Here is a 21654-nt window from a genome sequence, read left to right on the forward strand (position 1 = left end):
TTTGCAAACAAAGCACTCAAACATACCATGTTGTGCAATACACAAACTATCAGACCTGGGATCTCATTACACCCTCTGCCTCCAACTTCAGAGTGTGCTCCCTTGTTACATCTTGTTTCAAATTAGACTGAAGTCTCAGCATGCCAGTGGCAGAAGCTCCCCATGGCACCACTGCAGCAAACAGAATTAATAAGCATAACTAAAGACAGCTCTCAAAAGCATAAAAATACAAAGAGGAAACCAAAGAGATGAGGGAGAGTCAGTGTCCCAGCTCTGAACAAAGCACAGCTCTCCAGATGCTAGAATAACTTCAGAACAGCCAGTGAACTTGACTTGTTTATCATGAGTTTCATTTCTCACTTCTAACCTCAGCATTTCCCAAATAAATTGAACCTGAGTGAAAAGATCTGCTGCATAGTCTGAGATTCTCGTGCTGTCTTTCATCAGCACCACATAAAGTTGCAACTCGTCCACTTAAATTGGGTCATTTGTGTTGTAAATGACAGGGCACGCTCAACAAGCAGAGGATACAAGAAAATTAGTGACAAGAAAATAACCTGTTCCTTGTCAGCAGACTATGTCCTAGCCCATGTTCTTCCCCCACAAGCATGGTTTTGCAGTGCCTGATTACACGGATGCCTGTGTTAGGACCTAGCTTTGGTACTAAGCTGTTCCTCCCATAGAAACTGCTGGCTGGAGAGGCATTATCTCATCAGCATCCCACCTCTGACTTAAATCCCACCCAGATCCCCAGGTGCTGCGCTTCCATTAGGGAATACCTGCTATTTATAGAACAGTTTGGCCAACGCCGAGGGTCTTCACACTAATTTTTTCAAAAGCCTGGAGATGCTGATGTAAGAGCAGCACACTTTCTTTATCAGCTGAACCATGAAGAAAGCCAAGATTTGACTTTGGCCATGAGGGCTTGCTTCACCTTCCCTGGAGCTGATCCTTGGATTCATTTAGCTATCCTCCACCATCTCCCCAGGCTCAACAATAGCACAACAATAGAACAATAGACAACAATAGCACTGGAGCCCAGGAGATGAGAGAGGGCTTGCATGGCACAGCTATTTCACCCTGCTACAGAAGGGATGATTTTATCCCTCCTCACTAGGAGGAGTTTCTGTAACAAGGAGCTTTCAGCGATGGGTATTACCAGCCCAGAAAGTATAATGCTAATATTCCAGGTACACAACAGCTGATTAGCTGCCACAGCTTCCCAGGAGCCATTAACTTCCTCCTTTGCCTGCCTGCCTATCCTCTCTATGTATCATCCCTGCAGGTATGCTTCTCCCAGGCCCATCTCACTTGAACTTCATTTTGCTTCTGCAGGACCTGCTGGTATCAAAAGTCAAGGCCAACTGGCAACAAGGCAACTTTGGTGATCTTCTCTAAGGAGGCACAGTGGGACTACCCTAATGGTACTGCTGGTTTCACAGCATAACCTGGTGGCATTGCTGTCATCAGCACCATTGGCCTCCAGCAAAAATGGATCTCTGAGGGAGAGCACGCTGTGCCCACACAGATGAGCACACACTTATTCACAGAAGACAACAGCACTGCACAGCACAGCAGTCATTCCTCAGTCAATCCCCAGTTTCAAACAAGGTGAGCTTTACTCTTTCATTCATCCCCCATCCAACTAGCTCTCAGGACAAGACTTGCAGGCAAAACTTTAAATTCTCCTACTGTTATCCTCCACTCACAGCAGTAGATACAAAGACATGTAAGCACCATGAGACCACCACATCTGCACAACATTTCACTTGATACTACAGTTTTCCTGCTGGGAGGAGTTTTCCTGCCTCCTCCCAGAACTTTAGAGTGAAGGCACTAATGGCAACAGCAAACAAGTACTCAGCAGCACTGCAGTGATGTGATTTAAGGAAAAATCTTGGAGCGAAGCAGCCCCCAGGCAGTAATGGGTACATGATGAATAACAAACCCATCCAAAGCACCAAGCATGAGTCAACCCAGATGAAGAGCTCCTCAGTCCCCCTTCTCCCCCCACACCCCCACCAACACTTTGGTTGTTCCTTGGGAAACCCATCTGCATTATGAGGGTGTCCATAAAACAAACAACATTTGGCTGATTCTTTGAAGAAACCTCAGAGAGCCCAAAACTGGCTGTGTGGGCTGAGTCCTCAGCAGGGTACAGTAACCAACGCAAAAAGCAGCCTCCTCCGGGGCTGCTACAGCCTTTGGGATGAGGGAAGTGGAGCAGAAATCTTCACGGAAAAGCTATTTACATCTGTTTGACCCTTGTAAAACAGGTCCCTAGGCTCTTCCCCATTTAGAGGCATTTGCTGTTATAAACTGTCATCAGCTGGATCCTTCCTGAGGGGAAGGAATGGTGCATAGCAGGCATGGTACCCACCAAGCAGAACACACATCCCATACAAGACGGGTCAGATGGAGTAGTCCCACCTGCTCTGGCAGCATGGGCCCTGCAAGAACCTGGTGCCAGCTGCCATCTCTTGGCTTGGGTTTGCAGGAGAAGCCAATGAAAGTGAAAGATGCCTGCACCCTCCTCCCAGCTCCACCTGGCCACCAGCCTCCCTGCAGTCTGGCTGCTCCTCCCCAGGAGGCTGCTGAGCTTCTCCCACACAAACCCCTTTGATCTGTTTGCCAGCACCCAACCCACTCCAGGAAGGCCTCACTGCCCAAATATCAATGATTGATGCAGTACTGCAGCTCAGCTCCAGGCTGCCTCAGGGCCAGGTGGCTCTAGGTCTGGTTCTCCCTTGATTTGTCCCCAGTGCCCGCTGGAGGTCTGTCCCAGCACCAGTCCATCCCCATGTGCTGCCCCCCAGAACCAGTAAAGCTGCTTTGTGAAGCACAAAAGAGTGTCTCGTGCACTAAGCCCAAGAGACAAACCCTCCTTCTGAAACCAGTGCTGATACACACGGTGAACAGCTCATCCAGAAGCCGGGCACAGGTCTGAGCAGACCCCAGTCTGTAGCCCACAGCCCACTGCCACAGGCTGGCCCAGTGTTTTCTATGCAAACCCTCCTCACAGGCTTGAACCATCTTCAGTCCTCCCTATTTTATGAAGGGACAAATCCACGAGGACTGAGCACCACGAACCACAGAGTTCACAAGCACTAGCAGATGAATGCTGCCCCATGGCCACATGCTCCACTCTTCCAGAAGATCAAGCCTTTAACCTCACTTGGGACAGCACAGGTACCAACAGTTAGCTCTGATGCTGGCTTCTGTCTCTGCTCCCACCCTATGGGAAAAAGCCTTGCCCTGTCTTCTCCAGTTACCTACAAAGGGGAAAAGCATTCTTTGATCCCACTTCGAGCAGTGCAGATGCTCTGTGTACGTGATGCCACAGCACACGTGGCACGCAGACAGCTCACCCCCAAGAACAGGTACACACAACCCAGGAGGGCTCTGCCTCCAAACCAGAGCCCCAGCCACACCACCCGGGAATGGGACATCCCGCCGTGCCTGGAGCTCGTGGCCAGGCTCAGCCCAAGCAAACATCCCGCTTCCTCCTGCAGCCAGTTGAGCAAGCACCGGTGGGTGGCACACACCCAGGCTAAGCACTCCAGCACCTCCACCCGCACCCGCCAGGGCTTACTCAGGCCTCCAAACACATTCTTGCTTCAGGTGCACTGGTTCTCACGCTCCTCCCCCGGGAGGGAGCCCATGTTGCTCAACCCCTGCCCCACTCCATCTTCAGCTTCCCCTGCACTGAACCCGGAACTCCATTTCACTCATCACAAAACGTGCCGCCCCTTCGTGCCCACGCAGCCCTGGTCCAAGCACGGGGAGGATCCGGTGCTGTCACCACTGCAGCCAGAGCCAGGCTGTCCTTGAAATGGGGCTGTGACACCACGGCCCTCCATGAAAGCCAGGTCAGCCAGGTACTTAATGGGAAGGGAAAGGTCTCTGTTGCAATTGCCACTCTCATATCCCTCTAATCCCTTTGTTTGACTGCTTTTGAACATGGGAAGCACCTGACATCTGAACAACAGAAGGTTTAAGGCTCACAATGCCTTCTCAGCACAGCCTTTACCTCCACATGACACATCCAGCTTTTGCAATCTTGGTTAGCACTCATCTGTCCTATTTCAACTTCAAAGGACTTCACAAACATTAACCAATTAATCCTCTCACCACCCTCAGAGGGAGGCGAGCATCTTTATTTTTATCCATTTCCCCATCTGGGAGGAGAATTCAGTGCCTGTCACAAGGCCACTCCAGCTGGCTCCCAGCACCGATGCTCAGCTCCCAGCCCCTGGCCATGGCACGAACGCACACACCTGGACTGCCAGAAGTGCTGCAGCACCGTCACAGCTGGCCAACCAGGGCTGTCCTGAGCACCTTTGTTTTCCTCCATGTCACATACGAGCTGGCTTCCTGAGCACCTTCTGTTCATCATCAGTCAATGACCTGAAAGGAAACTGATCCAAGATATGCAGTATAGAGCTGGCCTCTGCTGCAGAGTCCAGAATCAGTCAACAAGCCAAGAGCATGCACAAAATAAGTGCGTTTAGCAGGCTGATGATAAATGTTGCAATTTGTAACGGAAAGCATAGGCCAATGGGGCTGGATCTGGTACAAGGACAAATTTTGACATAACTGAAGCTACATACACTGACAAAGCATGACATGAGCTACTGGCAGTACTTAGAATTTGTTAAGAACTGGGGCAGAACATTCCAGCTCATTCTGCACTCATTTTGTCCCAAACGATTTTCTCCCACTCAGGCAGAGCTTGGCTTAGGGCACCTCACATCCCTTGGAATTATCGGTAAGGAGGGACAGACAGCTGCCATTTGGGAGACTGCAGGAAAGCAGCACACATCACACAGCACAACAGCAGCTCTCCCAGGGTGGGATGTGTGCCACAGGAGCAGCACTCCCCCTCAGAGCCATCATCTACATCAGTTAGGATGCGATCAGCAAGCAGCATCCACATCCACCAGGTCCATCACATCCCTCCGAGGTGTTAAGAGCCAAAAAAACACCTTCACTGAAATGAGCATTTCTGTGTCGAAGCCTACAGGAAATCCTTAGCATGGGTAGCACTCCATCACCCAGCAGGTGGGGGGCAGAACTTCCATGCAAAGACACCCACTGCTCCCATGCTTCCTTGTAAGGACACTCAGGTGTGCTTTCACACTCAGGATTTACCTGAGCTCCAGCAGTGCTCCCACTCAGTGCCGTTGGCTCAGGCAGGGCTGGGAGCTGCTCCCAACTCCCTTTCTCTCCAGCAGCAATCACCATCCCCAGGGCTCCCTGCAGCACACCAGTGAAAGTCACTCTGTTTTGCAACATTGCTGACCCGGAACGGGATTCTGGCTCCTCTGCTGCTCTGCCAGCAATGAGAGCCCACAATTGTAGGGCTTACAAGGAAGCATCAGTTCATTTTTCTCATTGCTTCCAATAGCCCAATGCTGACTGCAGACAATTATCCATTACCATTCATCCTAAGGTCTCAAATTACTCATGAAATCTTCTGAAGATGTAAGGATCCTAAAGCCTTTTGGATGGAAAGGAGCAGACTTTAAGCAATGCTCAGCAGTGCCAGATCAATACCCTAAATCATTCCAGTGTCTCACTGAAGCAGCAGGAGAATTTCAGGCTGATGAAACAATTTTCCAACTACAGTTCTTAGAGGAAATGGGGGTAGAAACCTTTCTTCTATTACAGATACAATGCCATCCCAAGGGAACGCTTTGTGTCAAGAACCACTCTGAAAAACTTGTTAGCACACCACTACACATAATGTGCTTTGAATTTATCACTAAGCACAGACCTGAAGTCACAGTAACATCTCACAGCCCCATTCTCCCACCTCCACAGGGGTGACACATCTGCACCAGTGCTCCCCAGGTCCTGCAGGAGCACCCCGAGGTGCAGTACACAGTGCCACCTGCTGACACCCTGTCCCCAGCCCTCCCAGCAGGACAGCTGCAGTGTTTGCAGCCCAGAACTGGGAGTCCTTGCCATGCCCCTGGACTTCATGCTCCATCCAAGCTACTGCTGTCACTTGCACCTTGCAAGCCAATAGGCTCTAGGCAGTATCATCCCACGATAACCAACCCACATTGTCCTTTTATTTCCTAGAAACCTATTTCAGCTCACATAGGTGACAGAGGCACAGCCTCACTTCAGCCACTTACTTCCTTCCATGAACACGTGCAGGACAGACACAGATGCTGGACCATGCACTACCTGACCAAGGCCATCAGCATAACATGGGATTTGATGCTGAATCATAGAATCAGTTGAGTTAGATCAGATGACCTTTAAAGGTTCCTTCCAATTCCTCTGCAATGAACAGGAACACCCACAGCTCCATCAGGTGCCCAGAGCCCTGATGTGATACAGTGTCCAGAAGGATGCTCTCATCAGTCCCGTGGGTGTCTCCACGGATGGCACACCACCACATCTCTGGGCGGCCTGTGCCAGTGCCTCACCAACTTTATTGTAAATAACTTGCATATCCACTCTGAATCTCCCCTGTTTTAGTTTGAAACCATTTCCTTGTCCTATCACAACAGATCCTCCTGAGGAGTCTGCCCCCTTCTTTCTTACAGCCCCCCAAGACTACTAATACATATCAAGACTGTTCTTCAGGGAAGGAAGAAAAAGCAAGGAACTATTTCATTCCTCTTCTTCCTCTGGATGTTTCCTCATCTGTAAACCTTTTTTTATTAGCTATCTCTTTTGAGTATTGCCATCATCTATTTGTCTTTCAACACACTCCCCTTATTTTGGGCATGGAGAGGAGCCCAAGCTGGTCAAGAACACCTTGGGAACAAGCAAAGAGAATCCCACTCCATTTATGCATCCTTGATTAGATTGCGTATTTGCAAATGTTCAGCATGCCCAAACACAAAATGTCTTTGATAGTGGTTAATGGGTTTGACTTAACCCTACAGTGATGCAACATCCTCACAAACTCCCTGTGATCCCTGCAGGCAGTATTTGCATCACAGCCCAAACAGAATCAAATCCCCAGGCAAAGCCAAGAGCAAGACTCCAGGGCTCTCAGGGTCTGGGAAGACTCTTAGCATTCACTACCATTAGTTTCTCAATGGTTGAGAATGCGATTAAGGATCCACCAACTTCTTAACCTTCACCCAGCTCTTCTCAGTTAGATGTGGTCCCTCCAAAAGATTCATTTCTTAAGCCATTCCCAAACTTGATTTGTTTCCTGATAGGCCAGTAAGATCCTTGGGCTGCATCTTACCTTGTTCCTTGACCAAAATATATCGACATTTGCTTTAAGAAGTGGAAGAGGCCAGGCGATTCACTAGGATACTTAGAGCTGGTTTACAATAAAAGAAAATCTCCAGAAATGTGTTGTCGCATTTTTTTGTATATGAGCTACCATTACTGCTGATTATTTACACCTCAGCAGTCACCACAAGCCCCTTTGCCATTGTGTCAGGTACTAGATAATATGCACATGCTGAAAGGCAATATTCTTTTCTGCAGAAACTATAAAGAGAGAAAAGACAAAAGGCAAGAAAACATCGTTCACTCGGGAAGCAAAACCAGAAATTAATTGACTAGACTAAGTTATACAGCAAATGGCAATACCGAGCTGTGCATACTAATTTGTGCTCAAAACATGCTTATTAAATATATTAAAGCCCACAGGGACACTGCTATCAGTCTACACAAACAGCTCCAGCCTATACTCCTCAACTCTCACTGACAATTACACCCCTAAATCTTCCTCCTCCTGCCCTGCCTTCCCCTTACAGAGACTCCGTTCTAATTTTAGAACTAATTAAATTAAACCTCTGACTCACCTCAGATCTCCAATTTAAGCTTACACGATCTTTGCTACAAGATCTTCCTGTGCTGTTATTTGGCAGCACTCCCCCAAACACACCCCACTGCCTGTTTCACAGCCCAGCGATGCTCAGCAGCTCTGGGAGCACACAGAGGGCGCAAGCTAGGACCAGGGGCCTCCAAATCCTATTCTCACAGGATACGCTCCAAGCACAAAAGAAGGAACGGAGCAACCTGTTTGTAAAGAGGTCACGCTGCCCCTAGCGCTGTAGGAGCCATGGGCAGGCACAGATGCCCAGCACAGATGCCAGCACAGCAGGGCTCCCCCAGGACCTGGCATGCAGAGAACCTGCCTGGCTGCGAGCACAGGCAGCTGCAGGCACACCTCCAACAGCACAGCCATCTGCAAGAGGTCTACCTGGAGAGAACCACCGCTTCAAAAATCAGCTTTTCTGCTCCCCAGAATGTTTGGTTTTGAAACAGAAAGCACTACCAGAGATCTCACAGCAGCTTCCAAACCGAGCTCTGTACAGCCAGGGCACAGGCAGTCCCCCACAACTCCAAATCTCATCAGTACCTGGAATTTACCTTAATTACAGAGCTAGCACATAGCCTACAGACTCCTCAAAGCCCAGGAGCCATCTCTTTCAAATGAGCCCAAGCCCACCTCACCCACCCAGCTCAGGGGCCCATATGCTTCTGTGCTTCTCAACAACTGCACCCCTTAAGTCAGCTGAGCTTGTTTCCCAGATTTCACCATTTTTTTCTTTCCTGTTTCCCTCCTTCAGTCAGTGCTAAGTGTCACAGGAGAGCTCAATTCAATTAACAGGATTGATAGCAATTAAGCTGCACTTGGAGTCAGGGTTGTGCTCTTTAGGCCTGGAAAGAAACGACGTGTCACTGCAGTGAGATAAGCAGCAGGTGATGTCAGAGGCTTTTTATTTCCAAGGTGAAAAATTGGTTGTCTCTGTGTAATTAAAAAAAAAAAAAAAAAAAAAAAAAAAAAAAGTTTCATAGCATCTATGGGAAAATAGAGCAGAGCATTTGAATGTGAAGCCAAATTCCCCTTATTTTACTATGCCTACAGGACTCTCCTGACAGCTCTGACCAGGGGTCCATCTCTGGGCAGGAAGGGGTGGCACCCCTTGTCACAGCACCTCGCAGTAGTTCTTTCAGCTATTTCTGGCTTCCTGTGCTGTCCCTCAGCATTCCTCCTAATTGAGGGCTTTTAACGCTAACAGTGTTGAGCAGCTGTTCTCCTTCTGGCATGGGAGAAGCACCAACCAGATCTTTTATTTCAGCTTCCTCTGTATCGAGTGGAAACGTGACCTGCACCCTGAGCAGTGCCCCTCCAGCGAGAAGCCTTCCTGCCAGCACTTCTTTTGCCCACCCATCCCACCCCATCCATCCCATCCTGTCTTATCTCATCGTGCTCATGTAGAAGCCAGAGATCCCAGCTGGATTTGTCCTCCCAAGACCAAGCTCCATACATGTGGAAGGGGTTGAAGGCTCCCAAGTCCATGGCAAGGAGAGGACACTGATATCCCAATGGTTGTGTGATACAATGTCCAGAGGGATGCTCTCATCAGTGCAAGAATCATAGAATTGTTAAGGTTGGAAAAGACCTCTGAGATCATCTAGTCCAATAATCAACCTATCCCCTCCACGCCCTCAAACCATGTCCCTCAGTGCCACACCTCCACATTTCTTGAACACCTCTCCAGGCAGCTTGTTCTGGTGCATTACCACTCCTTCTGAGAATAAATTTTTCCTAATACCCAATCTGAACCTCCCTTGGCCCATGTGTGGCACAAAGGGCACAACATGCTCCCTCTGGAACTGCTAGAAGCAGAGGCTGCTGTTCCTCACACCGCTTGCAGACAATGTCTTGTCTCAGTCCCTCCTGTGACGTTGCACTGACACAGGGCAGCTCATGCCTGATGTATGTGTGCCGTTGGTGCTCACTGTGCCTGAGCATCCCATCCTACAAAGGAAAGGACACGGCTGTGACATGAGGTGATGCTGCCCTGTGGCAATGGCTCACCACATCTGAGATTGAGGGACATACTGCATTGCAAGCACCAAGGCTCCTGGGCAGCATGGCAGGACTCGCCACGTGTTATAGCCCATCTGATGCCTGCTCACCAGCAGCAGGAAGAGGAGACTGGACTAGGAGCAATCCCTCATACAGACTTGGAAAGGGTGAGGTGTTGGGTACAACAGACATACAGTACATCCACTGAGCAAACTGGAGAGCTGGTCAGGCTGAGGGGCACGGGCAGCTGTGCATCCTCCCTGCTGCTCCACAGCCCCTTGCTTGTGGTGTCCAACCCCCCCCCAGGTGACACTCTGGGTGCTCAGCTCCGCAGCTCTGTTCAGCTGCATCGGAAGAGTGGAGCACACTGCTCAGAGTTATCTTAGCTAAACGCATGCAGGACAGTGTGCCCAGCATCACTGCCTCAGCATCACTGAAGGAGAGCTGCCCCAAGCAGCAGTGGGGCTGCCTGCAGCTCAGAAAAGGGATGGGTTTCTTCTCCAACTTCTCCAAGTATTTACTCTGGAAGCATAGCATGGGAAACTCAGCTGGCTTTGCACAGGAAAACCAAGTTTCTTGCTAAGAGAGGTGTGAAGCTACGAGCCAAGGGTGTCCAGAAGCTCAAGAAACAGAAAGAAATGAAGAGGATCCTGGCAGAGATAAATAAGGATAAGAAGGGAAAGCAGGCAGCAGCCACAGGCTTTGGCAGCCTCTTCCTTGTGTAGAGGAAAAAAACCCAAGTTGAAAGCTGCTTGGGAAAGGAGGTTCAGCAGTGGGTTAGTTCATCTCCTCTACCAGAGCTAAAGGAGTGTTCTGCATATCCCTGATGCTCCCAAGGCTGGGCTGCAAACATACTGGGCATCAAATGTAATGTCACATTTATTAGGAAGTGATTCAAGTGGAAAGCTCACCGAGGGACACAGGGAGCTGACTACATGCAGAAATCAAAGGGAAGCCCTTGATTGAAAGGAAATGTTTAGGCACTATGTTCAAAGGCTGCCTAAATCAAAGACAAAATCCTTCTTTAATCAAGACCGTTGACCAGAGCTGAAAGCACACTGAGCCATGACGTCGCTTTCATGGCCAGGCTGCTCTCAAACCCCAGCACCCCATCGCCATGCCCTTCCACTGCCAGCTGGGACCCCAAACTGGGTCTCGTGGCACTCCAAACAAAGCATGCTTTTGGAGGGACAATAAGCAAAAGCCATCAGCAAAGGCCCAGAGCACCTCATTTTAACTGCCTTCATCTTTCAACTTCTGTCTTCGAGCTTAAGCAGTCATTAAGAAGTGCAGCAAGCATTAATTGGGCCTTATCTAACCTCAGCCCAACCCAAGGGTCAGCAGCGGGTTGCTGAGGTTTATCGGTGTTTAACCAACGTTTATCGGCTTTGGGGAGGTTTCACTCCTGTGTGTGGCACTGCAGGGATCCGGGAGCATTGCTTACCCTCACCAGATAGCAGATAGGAACAATCAATACGATGATAAATGCAGATTTATTGCCGCAACGGCAACCTGAGATAGCACTAGATGCTGGCAGGGTAAAAGCTTGTCATGAATTTGATCCAAATTTATAAATGAACTCCTGAAATAACACGCCATGTGTCTCATGGTGCTTCATAGCAGTGAGGTTTCGAGGAAAAGCCAACTCTGGAAACAGGAGCAGCATTTCCAACCTCCGCCAAGGTCTCCTCTCCCTTTTTTGACATGTTCAAGATCAGAGTCCAGCAACAGAAACAGCATCACCAGCTCGAATCCACATCCACTACTTTTTCCTTTTCCTCCAAAAATTTCATTTATATCAGACTGCAGAAAAACTGTTCTTCTCATTTTAAAATCTCTCCAGGGCTCACAAGAAGAAATGCTGCCAGAAATGAAAGCCACGTTTCATAGTCTGAATTACTTTTCCCTTCCTTTCTGCATCCTTCTATTTTTCAATAGCTAGTTTTCCCCATATTTCTAAGAGGCTGAGAGCTCTCTGCTGGAAAACCTTGGCCTCTCTAATTGTCCAAAACAGTGCCAAAACAGACCTAAGAGCTTCAGCCTCTTTGAGCCCCATATTTCATGGAGATCAGAAGTACAATCGTGTTTTCCTGAGTCCTGGGCTGGGGAGCAATAGCTGTGTGCTCTGCCAATGGAACCCACAGGAATAATCAGAAATGCCAAATAATTCTGGGGCTCTGATGAATGTCATTTGCAATTTTTTGTTCATTTGTTTATCAGTTGGATTCCAAAGTAACAAAAAGGAGTCTAAAAACTGAACAAGAACTTGGACATAATGTTTTCATGAAATTAAAAAAAAAAAAAGTAAGAAATGTGAAAATGTTCTGCATTTCAGACCTCCACTGAGAGCAGCCTAAAAAAAACCACTGGACTTGGCAACATCAGGTTAGTTAAGGACCACAGAAGGAACAGCTTTGCCTCTCTGCTGCCTTTTGAAACATTCCATAGAAAGCATTTCTTCCTTCAGTTGGGTTATGAACCTCTCAAAGGATGAGGAGTAGGGTTGGGGTGACCCTTGTTGTGATTTGTCTTCATCACCATGTGTCCTTCTGCTGTACAGCTCCTGGAGGGCTCTGGTTCCATCTTATCCCCATGACCTGACCACTTCTTCACCCACCACTGAGCAAGATCCAGCCCTGGATAATGCACATGCGGTGCTGGGTCAGATCAGTCCTGGGGTCAGAGCAGAACAGATCATCCTCCAGGAGTCCATAACCTTTAGAGGAAGGTGCCAAACCCTCATATCTCCTTCAGCTGTGAGAAAGAAGGAGTGGGCAGGGAACTGCTCTTAGTTCAGAAAAAAGTGGAGTCTCTTTCTGGAGGAGATTGAAAACTGCGTTCATCCAATTACTGAGCACAGCACTTAATGGCTCTGCCCTGGATTGCCCTGGCAGTCATAGGGGCAGTTGAATGTGGAGGCGGGAGGCAGAAAGGGTTTAATAAAAAAGCAATTTTATAAAGGAATTCTTTGCTTTTGGCCTTTTCTGTAAGAGTGGGAAAATTATGCCACTTCCTCAAAATTGCCAAGGAAAGTGAGAAGAGCAGAACTCCATGGTGCAGCTGCTGGGGGTCTGACCCCACACACTCCCACTGCCCATAGGCCAGGAGTCGAGCTGAGGAGCACCAGCAACTAGTGCTGCCCTCTGCCCAGGATCACTGCAGGGATGAGCAGGGACCATGTCTGCAAGGGGCAGTGCCCTGAAGCCACTGCTGTGAGCAGGAGTGACTGCAGCTCAGAGCTATTCCTCCAGCCACGTGCCCTCAACCAATAAAGCCACAGCAGCTGAGGGGAAAGGTTCTGGGGACTGAGTGTTGTTTGGTGTCACTGCAGCAGTGGGAGAGCACAGGCAAATGGGCCAGGAGCTGGGCTGGGGGCTTGCCACCACACCAGGGAGTTGTGCAACTGCAACCCAGGCAATTTCAGCTCAGTAATCCTCACTAACACATCGCCTGTCCCCGTCACATCCATCCTCCTCAGGAAGCATTTGATTGGCATTCAGGCACGGCCTCTTCTGAACAACCCAAGCTATGATTTATGCGATGCCTTTGTTTTCAGACACTGTTGTCAGCAATACCCATCTGCAGGCGAAACCGCCGATGCCTGCAGATTTCCAAAGGTTGTTATCATGGCTGCGCTGCCCTTGCTGAAGGGTAACAAACAGAAGCTTTGGTAAAAGTAGAAATGATCATTTGCTAATTCTTGCCTGTGGCTATGTTCAGCCTCCTCCCCCGAAATCAAAAGCCCCAGGGACAGCACTTCAATTCAGGAAAGAGGAGAAAACAAATTGATGTACTGCTCTGGGCTCCAAAGAGTCTCCTACGGCTGGAGAAAATAAGCAATATTTTCACACCAGCCAGTCACAGGATCCTGCTTCCCAAACCGTCAGAGTGCTCAATATCAGAGCAACAAAACAGTTTTCTGTTTTTTTCTGTTGAGCTTTAAATGGCAAAGAATCCAACACAGAATCACTATGGATTAAAAAATAGCCAAATTATGATATTGGTTATTACGTTTGCTTTTGTTTGTGGTGTATTTTTTTTTCCAGGAAAAGTCATGTTTGAGCAGCATCCTCAGGATACAAGAGCAGCTGATCACTGCACAGCAGCTAACCCTCACCTTGCTGATGCAAAGTGATTTACTTCTTTCCTTCGTGCCCAATGGCAACCAGCCACACCCTCAGTTTTCCTCCAGGCATCTTCCACACTTCTCCATGGGCACCACGTCCTTCTCCCCTCCATGGGCATGCCCCAAGGTTGCTCACCTGCCCTGTCTTCACCAGCTGCTTCCAAACCCAAACTGGATACCACAGGCAAGATCTCTGTGCTGCAAAGCTTAGGCCTGCAAGCTCCAGTCCTGGCAAACTGGTCAGATAACAGAGCTTTAGGGAACTGGATCCATGAGAGCTTTGGCCATCTTGGGAAGTTTCTCTTGTCACACCTCTTGAGTTCCCATCTGCACCAGCCTTTCTCCAGCCTCCACTCATCTCACATCAAGCTCTGCCATCATAACCTTTTACCTCCCTGTTCCCAGGCACCCGCACTGCAAGAGCAGCTCTGCTTTTGCTTCAGCCCATTCCCTCTCTCAGCTTCAGAGGAAGTCTGGAAAATGTGAGCCACCCTGAATGAGTCTGTTAGTAAATGCTTTTCTTTTCAAGGGGGTAAAAACCATTTGCTGTTTCTAAACTCTGATTCATAATCATCTGGACCTGGCTTGTGATCTTGGAAAGCTTCTGACTCATGACTCTGTTGCAATTCCCCAGGGCACTGGTGGTTTTTCTCAGTAGATCAAACCTTTATCAACAAGACATTTCCAGCTCTGATGAAACAAGTTCTCCTCCAGCTTGTCATGGATGGGCCATCCCAGGGAGGTAGGTGGGCTCCCAAATTTTTGTTCCTCTTCAAAGTAATTTTTCATTCATTTGCAACATTATATTGCATTTAAAAAAAAAAAAAAAATCAACTTGAAAATTGCTCTGATTTGGCCAAAAGGTGGTGCAGATATCCCACCTGCAAAAGGGGGATGATCTCTTCCTGCTGATTTACCCAAAGGCAGACCTGATGGCTCAGAGTATCCATCACTACTTCCCCAGCTGTCCCTAGAAGAGCTTTCTGGAAGCCTGGACAATCCAGCAAAAGGCTTCGCAGAGCTCCTCTGTCCCACAGTGCATATGGTAGCCAGCATCCAACATGGTGACTGCCCCACTCCAGCCCCTGCTTGGAGCTTGCCTGTCCTCCCCATTTCCCCATGCTGGGGGCTGTGCTCAGCAAGTCACACCGCATGCCTGACTCATTTTTCTCTACTCCTCCAGCTGATGTGTTTGGAGGAACACACTGCTCTGACAAGGTGACACATCCCAAGAAAGCCCACACTGCTGAAGACACCTCCCTGCTCCCTCTACCAGGAGCACCCAGCGCCATAGCAGCTAACAGCTCTTTTTCATCCCTCCCTGCTCAAATCAGCCCTGAGCAATTCTGTTTGGTTTTCCAGAGAGATGTAGAATATATGTCAATCAGAAGAGCCCTGAAATCCCACATTTTGAAGGCATCTTACAAACATACAGGTGTCAGTAGAGGCGTTTGGGAAAGAAGGGCAATTGCTAACAGAGAAATTGCATTAAAAACCTCGTGCTTGAGTGCAGCAGCATTAGCAGCCTATGTTGTCCTCCATTTGACAGAGGCTGCTGCCCCTGAATCAGTTGGTTTGGCTCCGTTTGTTGTAGAATAACCAAGTTCAGCTTGTTGTCTTGCATGATGTGGAGTTTGTTTGTTCTACACATTTCAGTAGTAAAACACTTAATCTCAAACAGCTCTGGGAAGGGTCATTAACATGAAGTTAAGTCACTGCAAATCCAACATGAGCTTAAGCAATCAGAGGATGAGAAGCGTCCAGGAGGCAGATGGTCCCTGCTTTGATGCATCTGGCTTGCAGAGGAAGGAAAGATGAAAACTACAGCATCATACATACCTGCAGTGTTCCAGGAACCAACAGTTCTCATTTGCAGATCAACTTTTGTAAACACCGAGGATTTACCCACCAAACTCAAGTTTGGAAATGTGCCTGAATGTTTCCAAGGAATCTGAGGAAAGATATTTCTTTTTCTGGACAATCAAAACTATCACATTTCCTGGCTACAGTGAGATTCTCTAAACTGGAAAATGTGCAAACATGTTTTACTGTGAGTGGGCACATCCCAAACAAGGATAATCAGAGAAACTCTTTTCAGCACTGCTCTATTTACATATGTTAAAGACTGAAGAGGAAATTTTTATCCCCAGTTGGCCTGCCATAACCATAAACACCCTTACTAAGTCTTTTTCCAGCTTTGGGAAGTGACACCAAAGCACCTATTGGCACTGTCTGCTTTACTGGAGGAACAAAAGGGACAGTGCTGGACTGAAATGAATGTCTTTCATCTTCAACAAATGGCCATATCTCACTCCTCAGAGAGTAATACTTTATCCCAGCACCCAAAGGGCTTCTGCCTGCTCGCAGAGATTCACCAAGCACCCAACCTGGCTCTTCACAGAAGCTGAGGGGGTCACAGCCAACGCCAGCTTTAAGTAATCCATTAATGAAATGCAAAATGCCATCCAGAGTAGTTCATACAGAAAATGGTCCTTGGGAGAGCAGAGAGAAACCTACGTGAGAGCAGGAAAAGTCTCCGTCTCTGTGTAAGCACTCTCACAGGGGACGTTTTTGGCAAGTGAAGCACCCTCCAGGGCTGCATTTGGATTGGGGTCTCCCTTGGACAGCAGGGCAGCTGCCTGAGCCGAGATTTCTGTCTCACAAACAGCTCCTTGAATTGCTCTTGGCATTGACTTTTTCTGCTCAGCTAATTAAAAATCTGTCTTTGAGTCATAAGCCCCCATTAGTAATAATTTGCTTTGCACTTCTCCAGTGATTTATGGCTGAGATATCAAAGTGCTTTAGAAACATTAATTAATCCTTTTAATACCCAAGGGACTGATCCACTGTCTGCAGCGCACCACTGCAGGAGTAAATGCAGGAGATCCCCAGGGCTCACTGGAGCCCGCAGCCAGGAAGAGGGGCAGGGAGCAGCACCCGACCCGGCCAGCTCAGTTCAGCCTGCGACCAGAGAGAGGGGCAGGCAGAATCACAGCTCTACACGTGCAGCCGCAGGAAGCCTGAGGCACATACGGGCTCTGTGTCCTCCAGCAGCGGTTCCTGCTGCCGCCTCCATCTGTCCAGGCAGAACCCGTTACTGTGACGGCTGTGAGCCCTGCGAGTGGCAGAGCTGGTCAGCAAAGCTGCACACTCATGGAAAGGGGAGTCCGGTTCATGTGGGTGTTCTCTTGCTTTTCTGACCAGCCTGGCTCTTGTACAGCATCATTTCTTCCCTGCAGCCCCATGCACAGGATCTGGCTCCAGCCCTTGTTATTGATAAGGATTGTGACCGACAGTGGCACTGGGAGCCTCTGATCCTTGTGCCATTTGCCACCTGTTGTTGTCCCTGTACTTTCACTGTTGCCATCATGACACTGCGGGGTGGAGCTGGCCATGGAGGGTGGTGCCAGCGATGGGAAAGTATAAAGGTCTCTGCACAGGTGGCTGGAGATGGCATCTCAGTGATCCAGAGCAGTGTCCTCTGTTTCCTCTTTGCTGTCTCCATTCGAGCATCACCTTGACCATGAAAACAAGTGCTGTTTTCCTGCTCCTCTTCCTAGCAATTGGCTTCACCCAAGGTGAGTGCAACATTTTGCTTAGGAGCCATTTCATTTCCTCTCCCTGCTCCAGCTCCAAGCCTGCCGCATGGGAAGGCAAGCCTGGGAACGGGCCGGCTGCGCTGCGGCCTTGCTGCTGGGCAGTGAGCAGCAGTGCTCTCCAGAGAGTGCTGCAGTGTCAGCGGGCACTAAAGCAGTGTCTGCAAGCAAGCCTAGAGAAGTTTTAAAGGTGCTTGACTCCCAGTGAGCAGAGCTGCTGGGCTGACACTCTTCCTGTGGGGTTGGAATTTGGTGGGAGCTGGTGATTCCTAGGACGGTGCAATTGTTTTAGAATAAATAGGTGTTATTCTAGTTGTAAAGAAGTAAAACCAGGAAGACAGGAAACAAATCTATAGAAGGGAAAATGCAGTTCTTGTTTCCAAAGTCAATGTTTAAGCCAACTGTGTTTTCAAAATTCCATATGGTGCAGAGAGATGAGAACATGAGTTGTTGCTGCTCTCCAGGTCCCGCTCACCAGGGATTTCTGCATTAGCAAGTTCATTCCCAATGCTTCTGAAGCCAGCCCATCATCCTATTTTTGTGTGCTGTGGTTGCCATTGCAGAACAGTTTGAGCACAAAACATGGCCTCCTTTTATACGAACCAAGCACATACAGATCCACAGCTCCTGGGACTGCACTGGTGCTCATTCAGAGTAAAACCCCTCGAGCACAGAAGTGTGACTTACCAGATCCTCAGCGACAAACCACTTCACCCTACAGACCCACTGCCATTGGGCCACACTGACTGGTGATGATGATGCAGTCTAAATGCTTTGAGTAGATGAGTTCTGGATCTATAGGCAACCCAAAGCCATCTGCCCAGTACTCCTTTCTGCCAGATAGATTCAGGCTGTTTTTCAAAACAACCCACTGTGTCGTTCCACCCACAGCATCCCAGCCATCAGCTCAGGGCCAGCTTCTCCATGGAAAAAGCCAACAAAATCACAGCTTGCTCCCACCAGCTTTAGTGCAAGACCTCAGGGTCTAGCATTTCTCCTCCTAGTAGAGACCAAATTGCCTTTTGCTCTGTTTCCTTGTGGTTCAAAACCACTGACACCAGAAAATTTACCCCGGATTTACTCCAGGAGCAGTCCAGCACCAACAGAAGTTTCTCATTTATCCATGAACGTGTTATAAGAGATAACAAAAGCCACCTTTGCTCCCTGACAGCTGGAACAAACAGCATGGAAAGTCACAGGGTACACATCTGGCCTTGAAAGCAATTGCACCATTGTGAGCTTTCTGCTGAGGGAAAGAAGTAAAATGGGACAGATGCAAAGGAGGGAATTATTTGTTGGGCCTTTGAAAGGGCAGAGCTCTCAGAGTGAAGACACACGGTCCTCAGGCTGAAGCATTTTGTTGGGACCCCTAGAAGCTAACTTGAGTGAGGAAGATGCTAAGGTGTCTTTTCTCTCTTCACACTTTCTCTAGGCAATACTGAGCCTGACGGAACTGCCGGCCAAGGAACAGAGGTGAAGGCTCCTGTTTCTTTGTAGCACCAGGATATGGACAACTTTGGGGAGCGAGCACTAATCCGTGCACTGGGGCTCTACTCTTGCTGCATACAGTGAAGTAACACGAGCAGCTGGGCTGGGAGTGCAGGCTGGTGCCTGAAAACCTCCTTCCACCTGCTGCACCACAGCCAAATCCCAGGGATGGTACTGGCCTTCCTTTGCATTTTCCCACAGTCAGCAAAGGGAAACTGTTAACAAAGAGCTGAATGTTGCTGTTACCTGCCAAGAGAAGACCAAAGCTCCCATTACTCTTCAGCTTCTAAGTGTAAGGGCAGGTATTCTCGTGGCCATAGAAAGTAAAAACTGGGGATAACATGATCAGACACTGCCCACGGAGCATTATTTGCTCTGTGTTGGCACTGCCGTAGGTGTGCAGGAGTGCCAGGTAGAGTTCAACCGCCAAGGGATGATGACACAGTTCCTGTCAGCTCATAGCAGAGTGCTAAGCAAGCTGGGATGGGTTATCAAGACATACAAAACATGCACACTGCTGGGAACGCAGAGCATCTGTGCTAAAGTGAAAGCATGTTTGATATTCTCAGAATTTCTCTTTCCTGTCTCCAGGCAGCATGTGGCAATTACGACATAGGGAAAGGTTGTACAAAGAACTTTGACCCCATCTGTGGCACAGATGATGTCCTGTATGGCAACGAGTGCTTGCTGTGCGTTCAGAACATGTGAGTATCCAGGCCTCCTCCCAGCCTAAATACCACACAGATGATGACACCGGGATTTCCTAGACAGCAGGCTGTGTGCATGCCGCTGGGTGGAGCATGGGCAGCGAGCCCAGCACATCTGGCACACATCTGGCCTCCCGCCGACGCTGCTCAGAGCATGTGGGCTCCTGCTGTGAAATAGGGCTGCAGGCTGTGCCCATCTGCCCACACACCGCGATCAAATGGCCAACATCTCCCCACACCTGCAGCTGCTGAGCTGTGCCGTGGCCCAGGCTGTGCTGGAGGCTGTCCAGAAGCTCAGACAAATGGCAAAACCTGCAAAGCCTGCCTGGATTTCACATGCAGGCAGAGAAGCATTTGTTCGGGTGGAGGAAATACTCCGCTTTTCACACCAGCACTTTACAGCTGAGCTCTGCTTTCTGTCTTCTCTGCATCTGAAAGGTTACAATTTGCTGTGGATATTTTTAAGAATAAGCCTTTATTTAATCTGTGCTGGTGCCAGATTGCAGAAGGCCGGGACCAAAAGCCAGTGAAGTGTCTGGCAAGACTTGATTCATTTCATCTATCTTGGGCCCTAGGTAATTCTGAGTATATTTATATATTGCAAGTGCTCCATGGCAGACAAGTGAGGGAATTACTTCCAACTCAATGCTATTAAGTACTTGAAAATCTCTGTTGGGAAGGGCAAGTCTGTTCCATAAGCAAGTGCTGCAGTCTGCGAGGCTAAGGGAGCTTCACACTGGCTTTCCCTGCTGGGTTTGGGGTGACCACACTCACTTGCCATCAGCAAAGACATCTCCAACAGGAGCTCAGATTCCAGTCCCTCGATAAATGGAGCTGTGGAGCTGAATTCTGGGTTTTTTTTAAGAGCTCTGTCAGTTGCAATAACAAGGAACAGAATCCAGATCAGCAAAGAGCCTGGATGAGAACTGTCGGTCTGGCTGGCCCCTGTCCTTCATTAACTCAGGCTCCAGCTCCATATTCTGTTCTTTTACACTTAAAGAAATGCAGTAGGGCAGAGAGGTGCTGAGCGGGATCTCCAAATGAAGGCACTGCAGTTAATGACACGGCACGGCCATAATGACCATGCTGGAAGCCAGCAGCCCAGCACCAGCTGCCGGCTGCATTGTGCAGCAGATGGGGGTGGGAGGTTCGTCAGACACAACATCGTTAAGGCCTTGGCCAGAAACCAGGAGAGTGAGGAAGGCTTCGAAGCCATGTGAGCAGGGAGCGATGCAACATCAAGGGCTCCACGTCTCCTTGGTGCAGAGCACAGCTTTGGTGGGGATGGGGATCTCCATGGTCACGGGGGGGAAAGTGAGGGTTACCAAAAATATTTTCCTTATTTTGGATACAGAAGCAGGCACATGGGAAGCTGGGAGCAGGCCCAATCCAAGCAAAGTGGCAGACATTTGTCTGCAAAAAATTCACACAAACAGAGTTATGACCTTCAGCATCTCCAGCCAGGCATTGGAAGGCATTGGAAGTGACTGACATTAGTCCTGCAGCAAGGAGGTGAACTGTTCTGCCCGGAGGCACTGGGAAGTGCCAGCTCTCTGCTTATTGGTTAATTAACATTAGCCTATGCCCATGATAACCCTGAACTCTCTGTCAAGAGTATGTGGGCTTACTTAAATGTAATGCTTAAAGGAAGAATTAAGCAGTATTTTTACTTCTATCCTCATCCCCTGAGCCAGGCTCTTTGAGTCAGGGACTTAAAGGCATCCTCTGGCACTTTTAACCTCTCTTCCAGGCAAAGACACACTAACGTGCGCATAAAGAACAGGGGAAAGTGCCAAGAGCCCTCTCCACGCTCCAGAACTGCTTGAAATTAAAGGCACAGCTGTGATAGAGAAGATGGCATGAAGGTATTCCTCACCTCTACAAACTCCAAATAAACTGGAAGCATGACAACTGCTCACTCTGGGATTTCTCTTA

The 21654-nt window shown here is 48.8% G+C and overlaps 2 protein-coding genes across 4 annotated transcripts in view; one reads left to right on the forward strand and one right to left on the reverse strand.

Moving 5' to 3' along the window:
* LOC122185573 (serine protease inhibitor Kazal-type 5-like) overlaps positions 1–21654 on the reverse strand; it is a 71716-nt gene that overhangs the window by 32096 nt on the left and 17966 nt on the right. The gene's annotated exons all lie outside the window — the stretch shown is intronic.
* Positions 17394–21620, forward strand: LOC122185574 (pancreatic secretory trypsin inhibitor-like). The gene is made up of 4 exons (XM_042881502.1): positions 17394–17506; positions 18957–18997; positions 19604–19716; positions 21470–21620. The coding sequence occupies exons 1-4, from the start codon at positions 17452–17454 to the stop codon at positions 21543–21545; spliced, it is 285 nt and encodes a 94-aa protein (XP_042737436.1). The 5' UTR covers positions 17394–17451; the 3' UTR covers positions 21546–21620.

The sequence above is a fragment of the Lagopus leucura genome, unplaced genomic scaffold (genome assembly GCF_019238085.1).
Source record: "Lagopus leucura isolate 7727_CA_CO unplaced genomic scaffold, USGS_WTPT01 Super-Scaffold_100030, whole genome shotgun sequence".
Classification (NCBI taxonomy): domain Eukaryota; kingdom Metazoa; phylum Chordata; class Aves; order Galliformes; family Phasianidae; genus Lagopus; species Lagopus leucura.